The sequence below is a fragment of the Marmota flaviventris genome, chromosome 12 (assembly GCF_047511675.1).
Source record: "Marmota flaviventris isolate mMarFla1 chromosome 12, mMarFla1.hap1, whole genome shotgun sequence".
In the NCBI taxonomy this organism is placed as follows: domain Eukaryota; kingdom Metazoa; phylum Chordata; class Mammalia; order Rodentia; family Sciuridae; genus Marmota; species Marmota flaviventris.
The window spans coordinates 100299853-100320375 of NC_092509.1; the positions used below are offsets into that span (position 1 = coordinate 100299853).

The 20523-nt window shown below is 38.4% G+C and overlaps 1 protein-coding gene across 1 annotated transcript in view; it reads right to left on the bottom strand.

The window, feature by feature from the left end:
* The window catches only part of Pappa2 (pappalysin 2), a 243875-nt gene that overhangs the window by 98646 nt on the left and 124706 nt on the right, over positions 1 to 20523 (bottom strand). The window contains exons 9-11 of the mRNA XM_027935059.2: positions 19639 to 19730; positions 15192 to 15385; positions 13088 to 13234 (exon numbers count right to left, since the gene is read on the bottom strand). Coding sequence (XP_027790860.2) covers positions 13088 to 13234; positions 15192 to 15385; positions 19639 to 19730 — 433 coding nt within the window. The remainder of the gene's footprint in view (positions 1 to 13087; positions 13235 to 15191; positions 15386 to 19638; positions 19731 to 20523) is intronic.

The window sequence follows — 20523 nt, forward strand, 5'->3', positions numbered from 1 at the left end:
CTTCAGTCAATCCCAGAGCCACTGGAATTACAGGCATGTGCCATCGCACCCAGCTAAACACATGCAATTTTTTTTTTTAATTTTTTATTGTTGGTTGTTCAAAACATTACAAATTTCTTGACATATCATATTCCTCACTTTGATTCAAGTGGGTTATGAACTCCCACCTTCACCCCATACACAGATTGCAGAATCACATCAGTTACACATCCATTGATTTACATATTGCCATACTAGTGTCTGTTGTGCTCCGCTGCCTTTCCCATCCTCCACCATCCCCCCTCCCCACCTCTCCCCTCCCCTCCCCTCCTCTCTCTCTACCCCCTCCACTGTATTAAAAAGAAATGATGAGTTTTTACAACATACTTGTAACCAAATGATACTGAAAGCTCTATATGTCAAAATTATGGGCACAATTATTGTATAATTTAGAAGAAAACATTATCAAACACCAAGATCTATATGATTTCAATCACTATGAATTTATTGAGACTTGTTTTATGATCCAGCATATGTCCGGTGTTGGGAAATGTAATATTCACCTGCCACAGTTGTTCATTAGAGTATTTCTGTAATGTCAATGAAGCCAAAACATTGTATGGTGATATTGAAACCTGACACATCTCTCATGATTTTCTTTTGTGTTCTTGTCTTATCATTTACTAGAAAATGGATGATAAATTCCAGCTATGATTATGAATTTGGCTGTTTTTCCATCAGTTCTCTCAATTTTAAATTCATCTATTTTGAAGTTCTGTTTTTAAGTGCTTCCTTTAATAACAAGATTATTATGTCCTGATAAATTGACTATGTATCGTTATTAAATTTCCCTCTTTATCTCTCTGGCTGCTCAGTTTTGAACTCTATTTTGTCAGATATTACTAAACCACGTGAACTTTCTTGGGCTTAGAGTTTACATGGTACATCATTTTCTACCCTTTTACTTTCAATCAGCATGACTTTAATATTTAAAGTGCACTTTTTGTAGACAGCATTAATTGTTTTTTTTATTTTATATAATCTGACAATCTCTGCCTGTTCTGTGGCATCCTCAGACAATTTACATTTAATAGAATTAATGATATGGTTGGGCTTAAGTCTGCCATCTAAGTACTCGTGTTCTCTCGGATCCATCTGCTGTTGATTTTTGGCTCTTTTCCTGCCTTATTTTGGTTGAATCGAGTTATTTTATTATTCCATTTAATCCCCTCTTTGGATTTCTTGCCTACAGCTATTTGTTTTTATGTGTACTTTTTGTGATTATTCTAGAGATTATAATATATCTCCAACTTATTCTAATATACATTCAAATGACATTACTATCCTATGAATAATGTAAGGATCTTATGGCAAGCAGCATTTTCCCACTTACTCCTGCCTAGTCCTTTGTGGTCCTCTATATTCGTTCTAGGAGGGGTAGCTGAGCTTGCTCACCTTCTTTTTTCACCCATTCACAGCTCACGGTTCTTTTCCTTCCTTCCCCTAGATGTTGATTCCTAGGTCCCTCCTTTACAATTACCCTGCATGCTCAACTCTGCCTCAGAGCTCACTCTGAAGAAACCAACCTGACACAATCGAAGAGAACCATTCATTCTCCCTATCCTTGAAAGTTTCCCTTTGACTGTGCTTTTTTATTCAACCTATATTCCATATTTTTTAGAAATTTGCAAAAAAAAAAGTTCTGTGTCAGTTTTTTGCTGCTGTGACCAAATTATTTGACAAGAACATCTTAAAAGAGGAATGATTTATTTTGAGTCTCAGTTCATCGATGGACAGCTCCACTGCAGAAACATCATGGCATAAGGGTATGGCAGAGGAAAGCTGTTCAACTCACAGTAGCCAGGAAGAAAAAAGAAAAGAGAGGGAGGGAGGGAGGGAGAGAGAGGGGGAGAGGGAGAGGGGCAGAGACAGATACAGCCCCCAAGAACACACCTCCAGTGAGCTACTTCCTCCAGCCATGCCCCAACTTCCTAGAGTTCCCAACAAAATAGTTCATTCAAATTATTAATCCATCAAATGAATTAATCCACCAATGAGGTTATAGCCCTACAATCCAATCATTGCCTAAACCCCCAATTCAGAATTTTGTAGCACTGGGGACAGTTTTAGTAAGCTTTTTGTTTCTGTGACCAAAACACCTGACAAGAACAACTTAGAGCAAGAAAATTTTATTTGGGTCTCACGGTATCAGAGGTCTTAGTTCATAAATCTCTGACTCCATTACTTTGGCCCAAGGGTGAGGCAGAATATCACAGGGGAAGGGCCCAAGAGGAGAAAGCTGCTCAGCTCACAATGGGGTCAGGAAGCAGAGAGGGAGAGAGGATGCACACAGTCACAGGGAAGATGCACCTTCACAGGGCACACCCCAAGTGACCAACCTCCTCCAGCCACACCCCACCTGCCTACAGTTACCACCCAGTCAGTGCAATCAACCTAGGATGGACTGATTAGGTTTCAACTCTCACAATCCAATCATTTCACCTCTGAACACGCCTGCATTGACACAGGAGCCTTTGGGAGGACACCTCATATCCAAACTATAACAGGGCCCTTGCTTTTACATGTGAGCCTTTGAGGGGATATTCCAGATCCAAAGGATAAAGGTGCTTTCCCCCATTCTGGGCCTCAGCCACCTCCCCTTTTCAATCCAGCTCAGGCACAGTCCTACATCTTCACCTCTATTCTACATCTTGAGTAATATCAATATGCTCCCAATTGCCAAGGCTAAGACCTAATATCTCATTACCTATTCCTTAATTTACCCAACATTTTGAACATTGCAAGTAGGTTTTCTGCTCAGTGCTGGGCACAGCTCCAGGACTGCACATGATCTCTTCCTACAAGATTCATATAGTTCACAGGAGGGACAGACAGACAAGAGCAGTGAAGTATGCAGAAATGATGATACGTGTGCATTGAGTGGGGAGTGATTGACTATGCCAGCTGGGGTTCAGGAGGGAAGTTCAGGAAAGACTAGGCTTTATAAAGGAAACTATCCTTCAGCTAAATCTTCAGAGGTAAGTGTGCATTTATTGGGGAAACCAAGTGGGAGAAACATTTACAGAAAAATTAAAACAGGAATTTTCTACCCAGGAAGTTATGGAGATGTGAAAATTCTGGCATATTCCTACACTGTTCTGCCACTGTTCAAGCCCTGAAGAATGGAGCTGTCTATGGACTGAGACCTCTGAAACCATGAGCCCCTAAACAAACTTTTCCTCCTTAAAATTGTTCTTGTTAGGTCTTTTGATCACAGCAGTGAAAAAGCTGACTGAAACAGAAATTGGTACCAAGAAGTGGGGTTGTTACTGTGTCTAACCTGATCATGTGGTTCAGATGCTTTAAGAACTTTTTGGAGTTTGTGGGAGGAATTTTGGAAAGTTCAGTGACTCAAGCTAGAAAAGTTTAGATTGTTGTAAATGGAGCTTAAAGGGTGACTCTGGTGGGAGCTCAGAAGACCAGAATGCTGATAGGACTGTGCACAGTAAAGAGTAGGGTCAGAAGGTTTCAGAGAAGAACTGTATTGGTAATTTGACTAGAGGCCATTTATGTTAAATTCTGACTGAGAAGTTGTCTGCCTTTTACCTGTGTCCAGAGACTTTCTCTGAGGCTGAATTTAAAGACAATGGATTTCTTAATCTGGTGGAAGAAATTTCTAAGCAGCATAGTATTCAAGTGGTGGCATGGATATTGCTGGCAGCTTTTAGCCAAGTTTATTGAGATCACCAAGAGCGGAAAATAGATCTCACAGATTTGAAAAACGTGCAGTTTAGCCAGAAACTGTGAGTAAAACTGGGGCTAAGGAAGTGGTGGTAGTTAAAGAGATTATTGCCACTGAAGATATGGCTTGAGGGCATCTTGGGAATGGCAAGATCATCCCATCTCAGATTGATTCAAGGTTGTAAAGTAAAAATTCCTTTCAGAAAAGACCATAGGGCACCCTGCTTACACAGGGGTGCCCAGGAAGTTTTTCTCAACATGCTCAGCCACCCAAGCACTCAGAGCCTGCTGTAGCCAAGGTCCCTAGAAGCTGGGCTACTGCTCAACATGGTGGTAGACCTTGGCTGCCCAAGACGCTGGTTCTGCTGGAATGCAGGGTGCTGGAGTTAGGGGGTCACGGAGGCCTCCACCAAGATTTCAAAGGAAAGCCTGGGAGACCAGGCAAAGTACAACAGGGTCAGATCCCTGCAAGCTGCCCCTGAGAGCGCAATGTGAGGAGATGTGAGGAAGAAGCCAAAGCTGCAGTGGAGACCTCCCCCAAGATTAAGAAAGGCCAGTACTGTGGAATACCTGTTGAGAAAACCTGCCGGAATCAGAGAAGGCCAATGGAGAGTGGTGTGGACTGCAACAAGCAAAGCCATAGGGTGGAGCTGAATAAACCCCTGGGCTGCCGACGAGGGTGCCGGACTTGCCTGCCCAGCTGGATTTCCATCTTGTTTTGGTCCAGTCCCTTCTTTCTATGCCTCTATTTCTCTTTTTTTGGAATGGAAATATTTACTCTGTACTTTTATATATTGCATACATGTAACTTTTGATTTTTATGGGAGCTCATGATAAAAGTCTGCCTTGAGTTTCAGAGAAGACTCTGGATTTGAAATTTGGGCAATCTTGTAACTTTTGAGACTGAGGACTCTATTTTGTAATATGAGATGGGCATGAGCTTTTGGGGGCCAGGATAGAATGTTATGGTGTCCCTCAAAATACTCATGTTAGATAATTCAAGAAAGCTCAGAGGTTATGAGAACCTTTAACTTAATCAATGCATTAATCCCTACCAAGGGTGGTAACTGTAGGCAGGTAGGGTGGGGCTGGGGAGGAGGTGGGTCCTTGGGGGCAAGCCTTTGGGGTATGCGTGTTATCCCTGAAAAGTAGGGCTCTCTCCCTCTGCTTCCTGATCATCATATCCTGAGCCACTTTCCTCCACTACACTTTCCACCATGACATTCTGCCTCTCCTACAGCCCTGAAGAATGGAGCTAGCTATTTGTCTACGGAGACCTCTGAAACCACAAGCCCCTCAAAAAACTTTTCTTGCTTGAAATTGTTCTTGTCAGGTCTTTTGGTCACAGCAGTGAAAAAACTGACTAAAAAAAAACCCCAAAAACTGAAAGCTATTTTATGACAACAGCAGTGTGTGTGTGTGTGTGTGTGTGTGTTAAGATGTGATAAATAGAAAAACTCAGCCTAACATGAGCTTTATCTTACCTCCCTATTTCTGATTAGTTGCCATGTCTTTTGAGTCTGTTCTGTACTTTACTGTACCTGTAGCACAACCTATGACATTCTGTCTTCTACAATATTTGTGTACATATGTCTACTGCCATATATGCACCTTACAGATGAAGATGGTAATTCATTTATCTTTGAATCCCTCATATTACAGTATATTGTTTATATATGGCAGTGTTCATTACATTGAATTAAAAGTAGACATTGTCACAGTGTGGAAATAAGTACTCATAAATACCTTATAGCATTTATTGGAAACATGATATAGACCCAGGCTTAGCACACTACTGCCTGTGGGCTAGATCTAACCCATTCTGACCCCATTGCCTGTATAGCCTATGAGATAATATTTTTGTCATTGTTACATTTTCAAATGTTTGAAAAAAATGATGATTAATGTGAAAGTTATATAAAATTCAAACTTCAGTGTCCATAAATACAATTTTATTAGAACACAGCCATATTAGTTCATTATTATCCAGGACTACCTTCATACTGACAGCAGTGTCAAGTAGATGTGACACAGATTGTATGGCCCATGAACCCAAAAATTTTCTTAAGTTGGCTCTCCACAGAAAATATTTCCCAACCCCTGTTATAGAGAGGAAGAATCACCGGTTTTGGAATAAACTGAATTTGAATTTTAAGTTATCTAAAGTGTTAATCATCTCTAATTTTTAAGATAGCCATTTAGTAATGAAGAAAATTATATTTCTAAAAGATAATTTTTATGAGAATTAATAATAAAATATCTGGAATACAGTAAATTTCAATATAGGTATTTCTTCCTTCCTGCATAGTGTCAGGGATACTCATCTTTTAAGTTCAATAAATGACACATGAATTGCATTTTCTGCTTAAGATCATACTCAGTGTTTATCTAGTTGAACCCAAACAAAAAAAGAAAGAAATTACAGTTAACAGGCTTCAGACTTCATGTAGCAAGGGTTTCCAGGCAGACGTCCATAATGGGTAACTGATATGGAAGACCCTGGTGTTTAAAGCCCTGTGAGCATGTGGTGGTTTCTGTTAGGATTGCTAACCAGTCCAGCTTGAGTGAGACCTTTCTAAATTGAAGACATTTTAGAACAACCATGAAAATAAACATGAACATAAGATCTTGTATATGTTGATGGGCTCCCTGTGAACCAAACAAGTAGCTCTTGCATGTCTGCTTCTCAAATTGTTTCATTTGTTGTCCATGTTACTTGCATTCAAAACACTTTCTGGAAGAAATAATGCTTCCCCCCCCCCCCCCCCCCGTCCTTTGCTGTATCTAGAGTTTACAATAAGCACTTAATAAATGCTACAAACTAAGTTCATAGAAACATGGTCCTACAAGGATTTAGAAGGAATTCACAAAGGGAGGAAGCCTTACCTTTAGAGTCTACATTTGTCTCCTTGTTTGAGTCACATTCCCTGTCTATCCTCAGTGCTTGGTTCTGAGGTGCTTGGTATAATGCAGGTGTTTAATGAATGCTGATGGTATGAGGCAAGAGAGTATAGAGGAATGAACACAGGACCAGTCAGAGGACTGAATTTGAGCTTTAGGTTTACCATTTTGTACTTCAGTCATGTAGAAAAAACACTTTTGAATCTTTGATTCTTACTTTCCTCATCTGTAAAATTGGAAAACATTTGCCTTGTCAAGCACATAGGGCTATTGTAGGGACCAAATAAATTAGTCTATGAGACTTTGCAAACCATAAATGACTTCAAAATGTGTGTATCATTATAAATAATAAAAAGGAATCCAGGCTTCATGCTATATAAGAAAACTCATATTCTTGGCCTACTGGCTCAAGATTAGAGGAAAATAATGAAAACAGAAAATGTTACTTCAGTAAATATGGGCTACAATGATATAATTCTTATTGGGCAAGTAGCATTTTAGCAAATGAAAGATTTTGGAAAGATATTTTCAAAACTAATGTTTTCCATCACTGCTGTTTCTCACTTGTGCAATAAGTTTGTCTCTGGTCCACTGCATACAAATCATATTTGTGAATCAAATCAAGATTAAATTATACTAAAAGGAAGAAGAAAGGATCAGAAATTCTTGTAGTCCTCAGAAAACTTTTCTAAAAAGAAAAAAAAATCCTAACAGCTTATTTTTTTAAACCACATTCTAATTTTTATTTGGTATCAAATGGATTTGTGAAATTTATATTTTCTTAATAGATTTTATGTATTAGCATGACTTTCAATGATATTCAAGATTTTTTTCCCCTAATATAAAGACTTTTCCTGGATCAATTGTAAGAATAGGGTACAAACCTAAAATAGATGAGGTAGCAAATTGATGTGCACTAGTAGAATTCCAGTTGGAGATTTCTGCTTCCAGCTATGATAGAGTAGCTTATAATAGAACAAACACTCCTGACAAGAATAATCATAAAATATGAATTAAGTTAAAAAATGTTTGAAAGCATTTGAGAGCAACCAAGACCTAAGAGCCTAATACCGCCAAAGAAAAGAAATCACACTGAGGAGCTTAATGTCCTGTGCTACTTCAGCCTCAGAGGCACTTTTCATATCCCAGGCTAGCAGAATAGGTTGTTAGAAGCCAAGCAAAAGTTGGCTGGAGAGAGGCCCAAGTGCCAAGAGGAGCTTCTGGCAGATATGCACTGCTGGAGAAAGAGACTGCAACTCGGGGACTGTCCAGGTGGAGGGCCCAATGCCAGCTTCCAGTGGAGGCCCAAAGGGCTAGGCCACAGCAGAAGAGAAAGCTGTAACCTATTAGGTCTCATAAATAAAAAGCACAAGTTCAATATTCTTAATTACTTATTGGACTAAGGTGATCTTTTCTGAATCTTAAGACATGTCAAAAAAAAAAATCATCTCAAAGGTATTATTAACCAGAATCTCTACAGTGTATTTTGTGCCCAAGGGCCAGTTAAAACATTATTCAGTACCCCAGTAGAAAGACCAGATGAATGAAAATTAAGAGAGAAAGAGTCAACATAAGTGGAGCTCGGGTCACTAAGATATTGGTGCTTTCAGACACAGATTTTAAAATGATTATGATTTATTTTTAATAGACTATGGAATGAAGAACTTCAAAAACAATAAAAATATATAAGAAAAATATGTAGGTATTACTAGATATTAAAAATATCTATTTCTTATTTTAAAGAGAAAATTCACCAGGAAAATAAAGAAATTCTAAAATTATATACAGGCTGTTTCCAATTTACACAGTTCCCATATCCATAATAACATTAATAACAATTTTCTTAACTAAAACCAGTCTCTCAACAGCATGATTCAAACTTCAGTTAGCACATTATATGAACTGCAACTGAATGAAGTACGAACATCACTTCTAGCCTCTTAATCCAAATATCTCCATGCAAATAACAAATGGGCATCAGGACCCCTGACCAATCTCATCACTTCTTTCAGAGTCTGTCACTGACTGGTCATTAGGTATTTGTTATTTGGGTCACACAGACACTAAATATATCATTGTGCTGATTTCTTGCTCCCAGCGATACACCGCTAGATACTGTGAACATGGATAATCAAAAGAGAGAACTGACCAATAAGGATGAAATTGTAGCAAAGTTTGATAATGCTACAAGTGAAATGTGATCCATGGCAAACAGATCGTAGAAGGAATCACTGACTGAGAATGTTGACACTGGTGCCATTCAAGAGACTCTCAACACACAGCCTGAGAGACTCAGTGAGTGGAATTGTCATCACGAACCAGAAAAGCAGTTTTGACAAAAAGAATGAACACATCCCAGAGGAAACAATGTCAATTTGAAAAGTTCATGTTAAAGGAACTCTCACAGATGATGCATAACAGTGAAAGTGTGAAGAACAGCGGGCCAAAAACTGCGTAGCAAGGGATATGATGATTCACCAAGGCACAGGGACACTGCTGGCTTTGCAATGTATGTTGCATGGTAAGAAAAAAGGCAGGACGTGTTCCAGCTACTTATAGAACTTTTCTTTTTTAAACAAGGAAATGCAACGCTTAAATTCTCCATGTTTCTAACGTTTTGACTGATGGTAAACTAAAGAAATAGTAGTTTCACTGTTTTCTCATTGCCTGACATATGTATAACTGAAAAGTAAGAGAGCATTTCATGTTGTGGAAAAAACTTATAGGTCATGAAATGGTTGTGCTTCTCCCATGGACTACCATTTGATTTGCACAGTTTCAGCCTCATAGTCATTTGGAGGTCCTCCCACACCATCAGGTAAATTTAGGACTGCCTGCATAGTCACTAAGATAATCTCAAAGTGTATGAGTTAAAAAAAGGACAAAACTAAAGAAGAAATAGACAAATCCAAGATTTTGGTGGAAGATTTTAACATACATCTTTTAGGGACTGAGGGAAACAATGCAGAAAATATTGGGGAAATATATATAAAATGAAGATGATATAGGAAATTTTAAGAACATGATGGACCAACTTGACCTCCCAAATACACAGAATGCCATAGCGTCTGACAATTGCTAACTACATATTTCTTTATAAACAGCATTTGTCAGTATTGGCCATAACTCAAGTCTCAACAAATTTCAAAGGATTGAAACATATTAAAAAGACTGATTTATAGAATATCTGTAATTGAAACAAAAAGGTAACCAGGCATGGTGGTGTAGGACTGTAATCCCAGCTGCTAGTGAGGCAGAGACAGAGAGGATCACAAGTTCAAGGCCAGCTTCAGCAACTTTGTGAGACCCTGTCTCAAAATGAAAAATGAGAAAGGCTGGGGATGTAGCTCAGTGACAAAGCACCCTGGCTTCAATCTCCAGTACCAAGACAAATCAAAAAAATGGTAACCAAAAATCCAAAAAATGTTTTCAAGTTAAACAACCCACTTAAAAATAATTCAAGGGTCATAAAAGAAATCACAATCAAAATTTTAAAACATGCTTGAACTGAATGGTAATAGAAATAAGGTATGTGGAAACTTGTGGAATGAAGCTAAGTTGTGCTTCCAAAGAAATGTAGGTCTTAAAGGAATGACATATAAAGGGGAGGGGTAAAAATCAGCATTTTAAACATAATCTCAAGGTAGTAGAAAAAGAAAGCAAGTTAAAAGTAAACATAAAAGGAAAACCAATAGAGCTGGGGATGGAGCTAAGAGGTACAGCACTTGCGTATCCTGCACCAGACACTGAAAAAAATAAACAACAGCAACAACAAAGGGGAAGACAATAATGAAAAATAAGAGCATACATACCTTTGTTTGATTGCAAAGACACATTGATGAAAAACTTATTAAAATGATAAATGCTTAGCAAGACTGAACAAAAATACATACAAATTAATAATAGCATGCTTGAAAAAATATATCCCAGAGACATAGAAATAGTACAAAAAATAGCAAAATATCATAACAAACTTAGTAAGTTTGATATTTTAGGGGGAAAAATAGGCCAATGATTTGAAAAATTCAACTTGAAAAATTGGTCTAAGAAGATATAGAAAACCTAAAATTTCCTATGTTTGTTTAAAACTTTTTTTTAGGATATCAGAGATAATTTTATTTTATTTTTTAATTTTTAAAATTTTATTCTAATTTGTTACATATAACAGCAGAATGCAGTTCAATTAATTCATATTACATAAGCAGAGTACAATTTTTCATTTTTCTGGTTGTATACACAGTAGAGTCACACCATTTGTGTCTTCATACATGTACTTAGGGTAATGATGTCCATCTCATTCCACCATCTTTTCTACCCCCATGCTCCCTCCCTTCTCCTCCCTTCTCTTTGCCCTATCTAAAGTTTGTCTAGTAAATATTTTTGAGAGAATATTTTCACTTGATTTTAGCCGAAGGCCAAGAAGTGATAAAAAAATATTTTCAGATGACTAGTTGTATTTAAATGTAGGATAAATATATCACAGAACAGTGTTTTCCAAATTGAAGGTGCATGTGGATCACCTGGGAATCTTCTTAAGATGCAGAATTTTATTCTGGGTTGGTTTAATTTATTATTTATTTTTTTTTCCTCAAAGAAAATTCCAAGCTCAGATAGCTTCAATGAGTAAGTACCTTAAAAATCAACAAAAACCTTACACAAAATATTCCAGAGGAGTGGGAAAGAAAGACACTTATGTTAGGAGTCACACTCAGTCTTGAGCATAAAACCTGATAAAACAGTAGAATGGAGAAAATTAGGAGCCAAGCTCTCAGGGGAAAGAACAACAAAATGCCTTCAAACAGACTTCAGCACAATTTCAAAAGGGGAATACATCACCCCTAAATTGATTTTTGTTTGTTTTTTTCCTAAGGCATCTAAGGTTGGTTTAATGTTTTAAAATTTATCAGTATAAGCCAGGATATTAATAGAAAGAAGGAGAAATAAGATGATTATCTCAATAAATGCAGAAAAAGCATTTGATAAAATTTGACTCTTCCTCAGAAGACCATAAATGTTAATAAGAGAAATTAAAGTCTTAAACAACTGAAGGACTATATTAGAAGACTCAATGTTTTAGGATGAAAATTCTTTCCAAATGGATTTATAGCTCTAATGAAATCCCAGACAAAATTGCATTTATATTTTTTCACATGTGCAAATTGATAAGCTTATCCCTACCTCACACACACACAGAAATCCCAGATGAATTGTAAACCTGAACATGAAAGGTAAAGCAATTACATTTCCAGAAGACAATATGGGAAAGCAGAACTTTTGTAATTTGTGACAGGCAAAATACTTCAACCCTACCACAAAAGAAAAGACTGTCTAAAGACGTCATTAAGAGCGAGGTACAGTTCTCAGGAGGTGCTGGAAGATACTAAAGAGCAAAGAGTTGCATAGGAGTTCATACGTAGAAAATGGCAAAATATCATATCAACTAAGAAGAAAATGACACACAACCCAATAAAAAATTGAGCACAAGACCTGACCTTGCCTTTCAGAAAAAAAAGGAAAAAGATATACAGATGACCAATATAAATATAAAAGTTCCCAATCTCATTAACCATGCAATACAAATGAAAACCATGGAGGAATACCTTGACATGCTCAACAAAAGGCTAAAATTAATACTTAAAATGCTAAGTACTGATGAAAAGGTGAAGTAATTAAAACATAAACTTCTGGTAGGAGTACAAATTAGTACAACCACTGTGGGAAATTATTTGGGATTATCTACCAAAGCTGGCCTATCAGTGATCTATCATTTCTAAATATATTCATCAGTTTACATATGTTCACTAAAAGAAATGCACAGCAAAGTTTTATAGCAGAACAGTTTTTAATAGTAAAAACTGAAAAACTAGGCATTATCCAAGTATTTAATATATGAAGATAACCAATAATATGGACATTAGAACAATAAAATGTATCACAAGTTCATATATTGGAAGACTGCATTGCACTGAAAATGAACACTACCACCAGGGCAAGCAGTCAGAATTAAGTTGCATGAGAAAGACTCATACACAAGGGATATTGAGGTAAAGTTTTTCTAATAAAGTTTAAATAGGCAAAACTAATCTATGGTGATAGAAATAAAAGTAGTTGACACTCCTATAGCCTAACAATAGACAAGGCCACAAGAGAGCTGGGAATAGCTGATCCATGGGGTGGCTAGAGAGCATGTTCCACTCCTCCAAATTTACTGAGCTGTGTGTTTCTGATTTTTGCACTTTTCTGTGTGCATGCCACTTAAATACAGTGATCATGTGGACAGAAGTCCAAAATTTAAAAAGAGGTGAAAACAAATTCAAGATATAAACTCTTGGAGATAACAAAAGGAAATTTCCTGAAAAACAATTCAAATGGCAATTTTACACGCACACACATGCACTCGGGTGTGTAAGTGCATACACGTGCACTCCTATCTATAACTTTCACAGAAAGCACCGGGGCCACTTACTTTAAGCCAAACCTCATCTTCCTTCTCCAGGATACCTTCTGGCTGCTCACTCCCTTCATCCTGAGGTCTTTTTCCATTGGTAACACAGGGAAACCAGCCAGGAAGGGAATGTTGCTTGGGTAAATCTGGATGGTGTGATGTGCAAATCTGAAATGCAATTTCAATCAAAACTTAAGTGTGGAATGTAAAAGAGAAGGAAAGACAATAAAAGTCTTCAGTGCAAAACCAAGTTGTTACTCTCCTCCTAACTATTAGGAAATAGTTCCATTATTGGAAGAAAAACTTTTCTCAATGTAGAATTTCTCAATGTTCTCTGTTAGCCTCAAGATATAACTTGCTCAGATAGAAAAACATAATGACAACTCTCAATGCACTAGGGATCTTGCCCAAATAATAGTTCTGGCAGATTTCAGGTAACTGTTCCAAAGATTAGCCATAGAAGTCTTTCAGGGATAATGGTTAGGTCTTCACCATGCAGTACCCATTGGCCCTCAAATGAGTGAGGGAGTCATTGAGCATTCAGCTGAATAAAGCAGACAAGAAGCAAAACTCCAGGACACTTCTTCCACTTCACTTAGGAAAGACAGCAGGTTAGACTGAAAGCCACTTGAGAGAGCTGTCATTAACTTAGAATCTCCAAGTTCCCTAGCTTCCTGTCACTAGGCAGGAAATCTAAGGAGAAAGATGGCAAATTAGGCAAAGAGAGGGTGGCAGAAAAGTCTAGTTGCCTGATCAGATCTATTTCCCTTTACCTTCTTATTAACCAACTCCAATTTTGTTCAAGTTTATTTAGTTCATAAATACTCAGGGTTCCTTACCACTAAGCTTGACAAAGTGGCCTAGATCTGACCAATAACATGGGTGAAAGCTTACAGTGTTGAACTTCCAGAAAAGCTGCCATTTCCCCTGCAAATGGAAAGGTCTGCTGGCATGTGCCGATTTCCCTTTGGCTAGCAGCCTTCTTCTGCTTAAAATGCTGACTTCATGTGGAAGGGGAGCAGCAGGCATGATAAGAGCAGAAGGAAGAAAACTGCAAGCCAAGGATGAAAGATCTGGAATCTAGGAGGCAAGTGGGGCCTTGAACAGTCTCTGTGGGGATGTCTCCTTGTGTATAAAATGCAATGATTTCATTCTGGCCTGAAATGCTTGAAGGACTCTCTCACTTCTGTGAAAAGACTATATTGCCCATCATTAGGATGACCAGAGGAGTCTATGTGGCAGTGGAAGCATCTAGAATGATACCCGAGAGTCAAGAACCTTTAATCTTCTTTTAGTATTCGACTATAATTTATAAAGGTCAGTATAACATCTTAAGAGTCCACAGAGGATGTCCTATCTATTTAGGTGGATATTCAGCAACTATATACCCAAGGATTTGCTTTCAGGATTTCTCCAATAATAATGATTATCATTTAAATAACAGTGTACTTTGATCTTTAATATGTACTTTAAATCTTATTGGATCTTTATATTAAATCTTTCAGTTAAATGCAACAGATACTAACATATTCATTGAGTCCTGAGAAGATAAGTAACTTGCCATTACTCATCACCAATAGTGTAACCCAGGTCCTCTGACTCCTTACTGTTGTTCTCTATTATTTTGAGATAAATTGTCTCAAACACAGAACCCAACTATAATTTCTGACATGTGTACTCATGAGTGAAATTGTGAGATGCATGTCTACCTTGGAATCAGAAGTCCCTAGATGAAGCCAGGGAGGTTAAGTGGGGTGAATGCAAAGGGAGGGACTTCATGGCTAATCTGGAATCTTTTCACCTAACATGTTCTGAGATTAGTGAGGACAAAATTTGGTGTCAAAATCTAGAATATCCAGTCGTAGTGGCACTGGGAGGCTGACGCAGAAGGATCCCCCATTCAAAGCCAGCCGCAGCAAAAGCGAGGAGCTAAGCCATTCAGTGAGGCCCCGTTTCTAAATAAAATACAAAACAGGGCTGGGGATGGGATATGGCTCAGTGGTCGAGTGCCCCCGAGTTCAATCCCCAGTACCAAAAAAAAAAAAAAAATCCAGAATACAACGTGAGTGCCCACTAAGTATGTGGAAGCCTCACTTCATAAAACAGTTCATCTGGCTTCATTTACCATGGAATGAGGCTCTCCTGTTACCAGGGAGACAGGACACTTCTTCTTGTCCTCACGAGAAGAGAAAGCCTGGGTGGCCCACTGGTCCAAGTATCCTTCAGGAGTATGGAGGCCGCAGTCCCTGATGCCGGTTTCCTTCTCAAAAGGCTCACAAATCCCATCTCCCTCATACGTGTAGCAAAGGCTTGGTTCCCCTGCCGAGAAATGTGTATGACAGTGTTTTTATATTTCGTGGGGAAAAAGTCAACATGAGAGTGCTGCAGCATTTCTCCTGTGGCCCCCTGAGGTCCGGTGATTGCCAGGTAGCCTAGCGTCCACCCCAAACACACATACCACCTCTCCAAGGGAGAAGGCTCCTTTCTCATTCCTTTCATTAGAATCCACCTCATGATAAAGTCATAGAAAGGGTAGGGACTGGGAAGAGAGGACAGGCAGAACAAAAGCAGCTGTAGGTCGAGTGTGGGAAGAAATTTTAAGTTAAATACTTAGAGGAAGTTGGAGGTACAAAAGAAGGAAGAAAAAGAACAAAGAATTCAAAAAGTGGAGTATTGTATTATATGCTTAAATCCCCTTTATAGTCTTTGAAATATTAAAATATTTAAGAGGGTTGTCCATTGAATTATTTCTTTTAATCATTTTTTGGATAGTGCTTCTCTCATGTAATTGCTTTGAAACTAGATACATGGGTTTGAAGCTTATAAGGTGTCCTGTGTTTTCTTTCTCTCATGTAGGACAACCACGTGAGGTGTGCAGTTTCTGCGTGTTTCTTTAGGGGGAAACCTGAGTCTCAGCACATCTACGTGACTTGCTGAGGCACGCTTGCCCCCGGGGGCAGGTTCACTTCCTCCTGTGGCTCTGTACTGTCTCCTGTTGAGGCAGCAGACAAGTGAGAGGGGACTGTGGGGGGCTGGTGGCTGCAGAGCAAGCTTGCAGGCCCTGGGCAGGCGCGGCACTTTCAGGGTAACTCCCGCTAAGTGAAGAGTACTGACTCCACACAGACATGCAGGCTTGCTTTCTCCACAGGTGGAAAGCTGAGAAGCAGTTACGAAGCCATAGATTAAGTTCTGTTGTTCTTGAACCAAGATACTGGACAATTAATATTAAGTGCATGGTTCTTATTTCTCATACCTACCTAAATAGTAAGACATTAAAATAAGATCAAGATTGATACAAAATCAACACCAAGATGCATGTTCAGTAAGATCACTACTAAAGCTCACTGTTACTGTACCAGGCTTTCTGTCTGTATGTCCTCATGGCAAGCCCATGGGGCTACTCCAGTGATTTGTCAGCAGCTCAGCTCCATGGTGACTCTATGTCTGTGCCCAGGCAGAACACTACACAAGACGCCATGCTGTTTGAGGCCCTCTGCTCCTGCATTCCATCCAACCTATGACCTACCCCAGCCTCTCCCCAAAGTACCTTTGGAAGGACTTTCCCATATAATTCCCATCTTTCTCTCTTTATTTATAGTAATCACACACACACACACACACACACACACACACACACACACAATGTTTTTCTATTTACAACCCAGTGACTGCTTTTTTCCTGTTGTCTATTATTTTTAAACATGGAATTAAAATTGCTGTCATGTTGTTTTTTCAAATCTATCTGAAAACAATAGACTACTTTTAAGACATATTTCCAATGGTTGCTTCAAATCTAATCTTTTTTTTAATATTTATTTTTTAGTTTTAGGTGGACACAACATCTTTATTTTTTATTTTTATGTGGGGTTGAGGATTGAACCCAGCGCCCTGCGCATTACAGGCGAGCGCGCTACCGCTTGAGCCACATCCCCAGCCCTCAAATCTAATCTTTTGAAAAACTAATGAGATAGAACTATATGCTTAACAAAAAATGAGCTTATTATTCCCTGAAAAAGATGTTTAATGGTGGAACACACTGCTGTAAGTTTACCCAGTAAATAATTTAAAGATAGTCTTAAATATAGTATTTAAGTATAGTTAAAATAATTTAGATATAGTCTTACTGGAGTTAAAAGCTGAGGAAATATGAGTCAAACTTTATGGGATCCAATGCGATAGAAAAAGTAAAATCTACTCTTAGGTTAAATGAGACTTGAGCCGCACAGTGTTTGGGGAATGTATGTTTATTTTCAATATGAGACCACTATGTAACTACCAAAAAGAAACGATGCAAAGAGAGGTGGCATTAACAAATACTTGTGCACATGGGGGAGGAAATCAGCTCAGGGTATTCTGCACAGCCAAACCACATCTGGAGTATTGGATTCCTTTCTGGGCATTGACCACACAAAGCATGCCAGTTTGGGGTAGAGAGGGAAGGGTCTGGAAACCTAATCACATGAGGGGATGTTTGGGTTGGCAAGGAGAGTAATGAGGAGGCATTTGAAATATCTGAATGGTAGTCAAATAAAACAGGGAAAAAAATGTATCCTCTGTAGTCTCATAGCAAGGAAAATGCACTTGATTGAACACAGGAAAGCTGAGCTCCAGGGCTGGCTCTGCAGAGACCTTGTTGTATGCCCTAGGATGAGTCACCTAAATGTTCTGAGCCTCAGTTTACAGACTGGAAGAGGGAAAAATTTATAATAGTAAAGCTAAAGGCATTCTGCACTCTTGAATTATGTAAGTAAAAGCTAGGGGTCTCTTCCTCAGGAATTGGTAGAAGGGGTTTCTATAAGAGCGTGAAGCTAGATAGTATCATTAACGTATCAGTTCTCTTCAAGACTCTTGCATATGACGGGCACTGAATTTGTGTTACTACTGAATACATGTACATTGTGGGCATTTGTTTGTTGAACAAATGTTTGGATAGATAGATGGATGGATGGATGGTTACTAACATTCTACAATTTAGTTCTTGCTCAAGAGAGCAAGGATATTTATACGTTCTATATGTACCTGAAACCTTAATAAATTCTACATAATTGAAATCATAGCCTACTTCATCTTGAGATTTGGAGACACTGAAGTGTTTTTAAACACACTGCTGTTTAAAATAACTTTGCTGTATGGTTGTGCTTCACAGACTTGCTGTAATGCATGCCTCTGGGGATGGAAAATACCGCACTGAAGAAACCTTCAGCAATGGCTTGCATCAGAATTGGGAGAAGTGCTGTAGACTGGCTCCCGGGCCCAAGGGTCTGGAGTCAGAGTCATCTCGCCATGATCTATCACCAGAGATTCTCCTGGACTGAAATGATATGGCCTTCTGTTGTCCTTCTGAGCTTATCCATTAAGTACAGACTCAGGGAGTCAGCCTGCACTCTCTTTGGCTTGGAATGTTTCCCTACCCCTATTTGTATGTAGAATCCATGTCATTGTGCTACTTATCTGACATTTTAGTGTTACATTTGAGGGCCAAAGAAAAATCCTTGGCAACATTAAGCCAGGAAACACTAAAACCTCATAGTTTGCTATAGTTTCAATCTAGAAATGTCCCCCCAAAGCTCATGTTTTGATAACATGGTCCCCAATAAAGAGATCTACTGAGGGAGGATTGACTCACATCAATGTTTTTCTACATGGCATCTAGAACACAATCTTGAAGGGCAGTACTTTTATATTTCTATTTTGAAGATAAACTATGCATATTGTGTATCATCTTGTTCAGTGCTGCCCAATAGAAATATAATGAAAGTTACAGATATAATTTTCAATTTTCTAGTAGCCATGAAGAGTAAAAAGAAGCAGGTAAATTACTTTTAATAATATTATAGCTACCTCAACATATCTAAATGCTATCATTTTAATATGTAAGTAGTATAAAATTATTGAGGTTTTTTTTTAGGCAATGATGAGAGCTATAACCTCCTCAGTAGATTAACCCATTTTATTGATTAATAATTTGAATGGCCTACTGGGTGGTAGGCAGGTCAGGCATGGCTGGAGGAAGTAGGCTATGCCTTTGGGGGTTATGCCTTATGTAACTAGCTCCTCATGCAAGTGTGCCCACCCCCACTTCATGTCTGCCTTAAGCTGAGCAGATTTCCTCTTCTTCCATGATGTTCAGCCTCACCTCAGGCCCAGAGCAGGAGTCGGACTACTGTGGAGTGAGAACACTGAAACTGTGAGCCCCAAATAAACTTTTCCTCCTTTAAGTTGTCCTTATCAGGTACTCTGGTCACAGCAACAAAAAACTAATGTGGTTTAATTGAAATTCTAGAGCTGTATTCCCTTGGTTCAAATCCTGACTTGACCACTTCTAGCAAATAAGCACATGCAGGTTATTTAAGCCATCTATGTCTCAGTTCCCTCATAATCATGCTACATATTGAATGAGATAATATATGTGGAATACTTAGTGCCTGGGATACAATGGAAATATAAAATGTCATTGCTATTATTGTTAACATTAAGTTATATGTTAGAAGATATTAGAGACTCACAAAAATAATTCCCAGGGATGCCTCTAAAAACAAGTTATAATTCTTGCCAGGAACCCCTGAACTCACCAACACAGTTGAAGCCTTTCTCTAGTTCACATGTCCTTGAACAGCCATCTCCATTCAGCAGGTCTCCATCGTCACACTCCTCTCCCAGGCTCCTAGGAATATATATAAACACACTCAAAATGCTCTTTCCTGTTCAGTTACCATCATTTTAATTTCTTAAATCTCCCCATTACATAACAATAAGTCAAGCTGGGTACAGCAGGAGTTAAGAGAATTGTTTTACAGGGAAAAAATGCATTCAAAGTGATACAATTTCAGCAAAAATTGTTTATTGGTATGCTCAGTGGGTTGTGGAAATTCCTAGAAGTTAAGTAGCCCATGTCTCAGAAACATCTAGAAAATCCCCAGGAGAGTTCTTATTGTGTTTCTGGTAGAGGATCTTGAACTTAGAAAAGGCTTACTAACCCCAGGATGAATAGTCTTAGAAATTATTCATTTGTAACCTACAACTTGGCTAAACTTATTAGTTCCAACAGTCTAAAATCAGTAGCATTGCTAGACACTACTAGTCAATGATCTGAAATAGAAATCAAGAAAGCAATGACATTTACAATAGCTACCAAAAGATAAAATACCTAGGAATAAATTTAATCAAAAAGGTGGAAGGTCTCTAAAATGAAAATTATAGAATATTGGTGAAAGAAATTGAAAACACACACACACACACACACACACACTAAATAGCCAAAGAAATCTTAAGCAAAAAGAACAAAGCAGGAGGCATAGTACTTCAAAATATACTACACAAAACAGTATGGTACTGGCATAAAACTGACCCACAGACCAATGGAAGAGCATAGAGAGCCTAGAAGTCAACCCACATAACACAGCCAACTGATTTTCAAGAAAGGTGCTGACACATACTGGAGAAAGGGCTTTTCAATA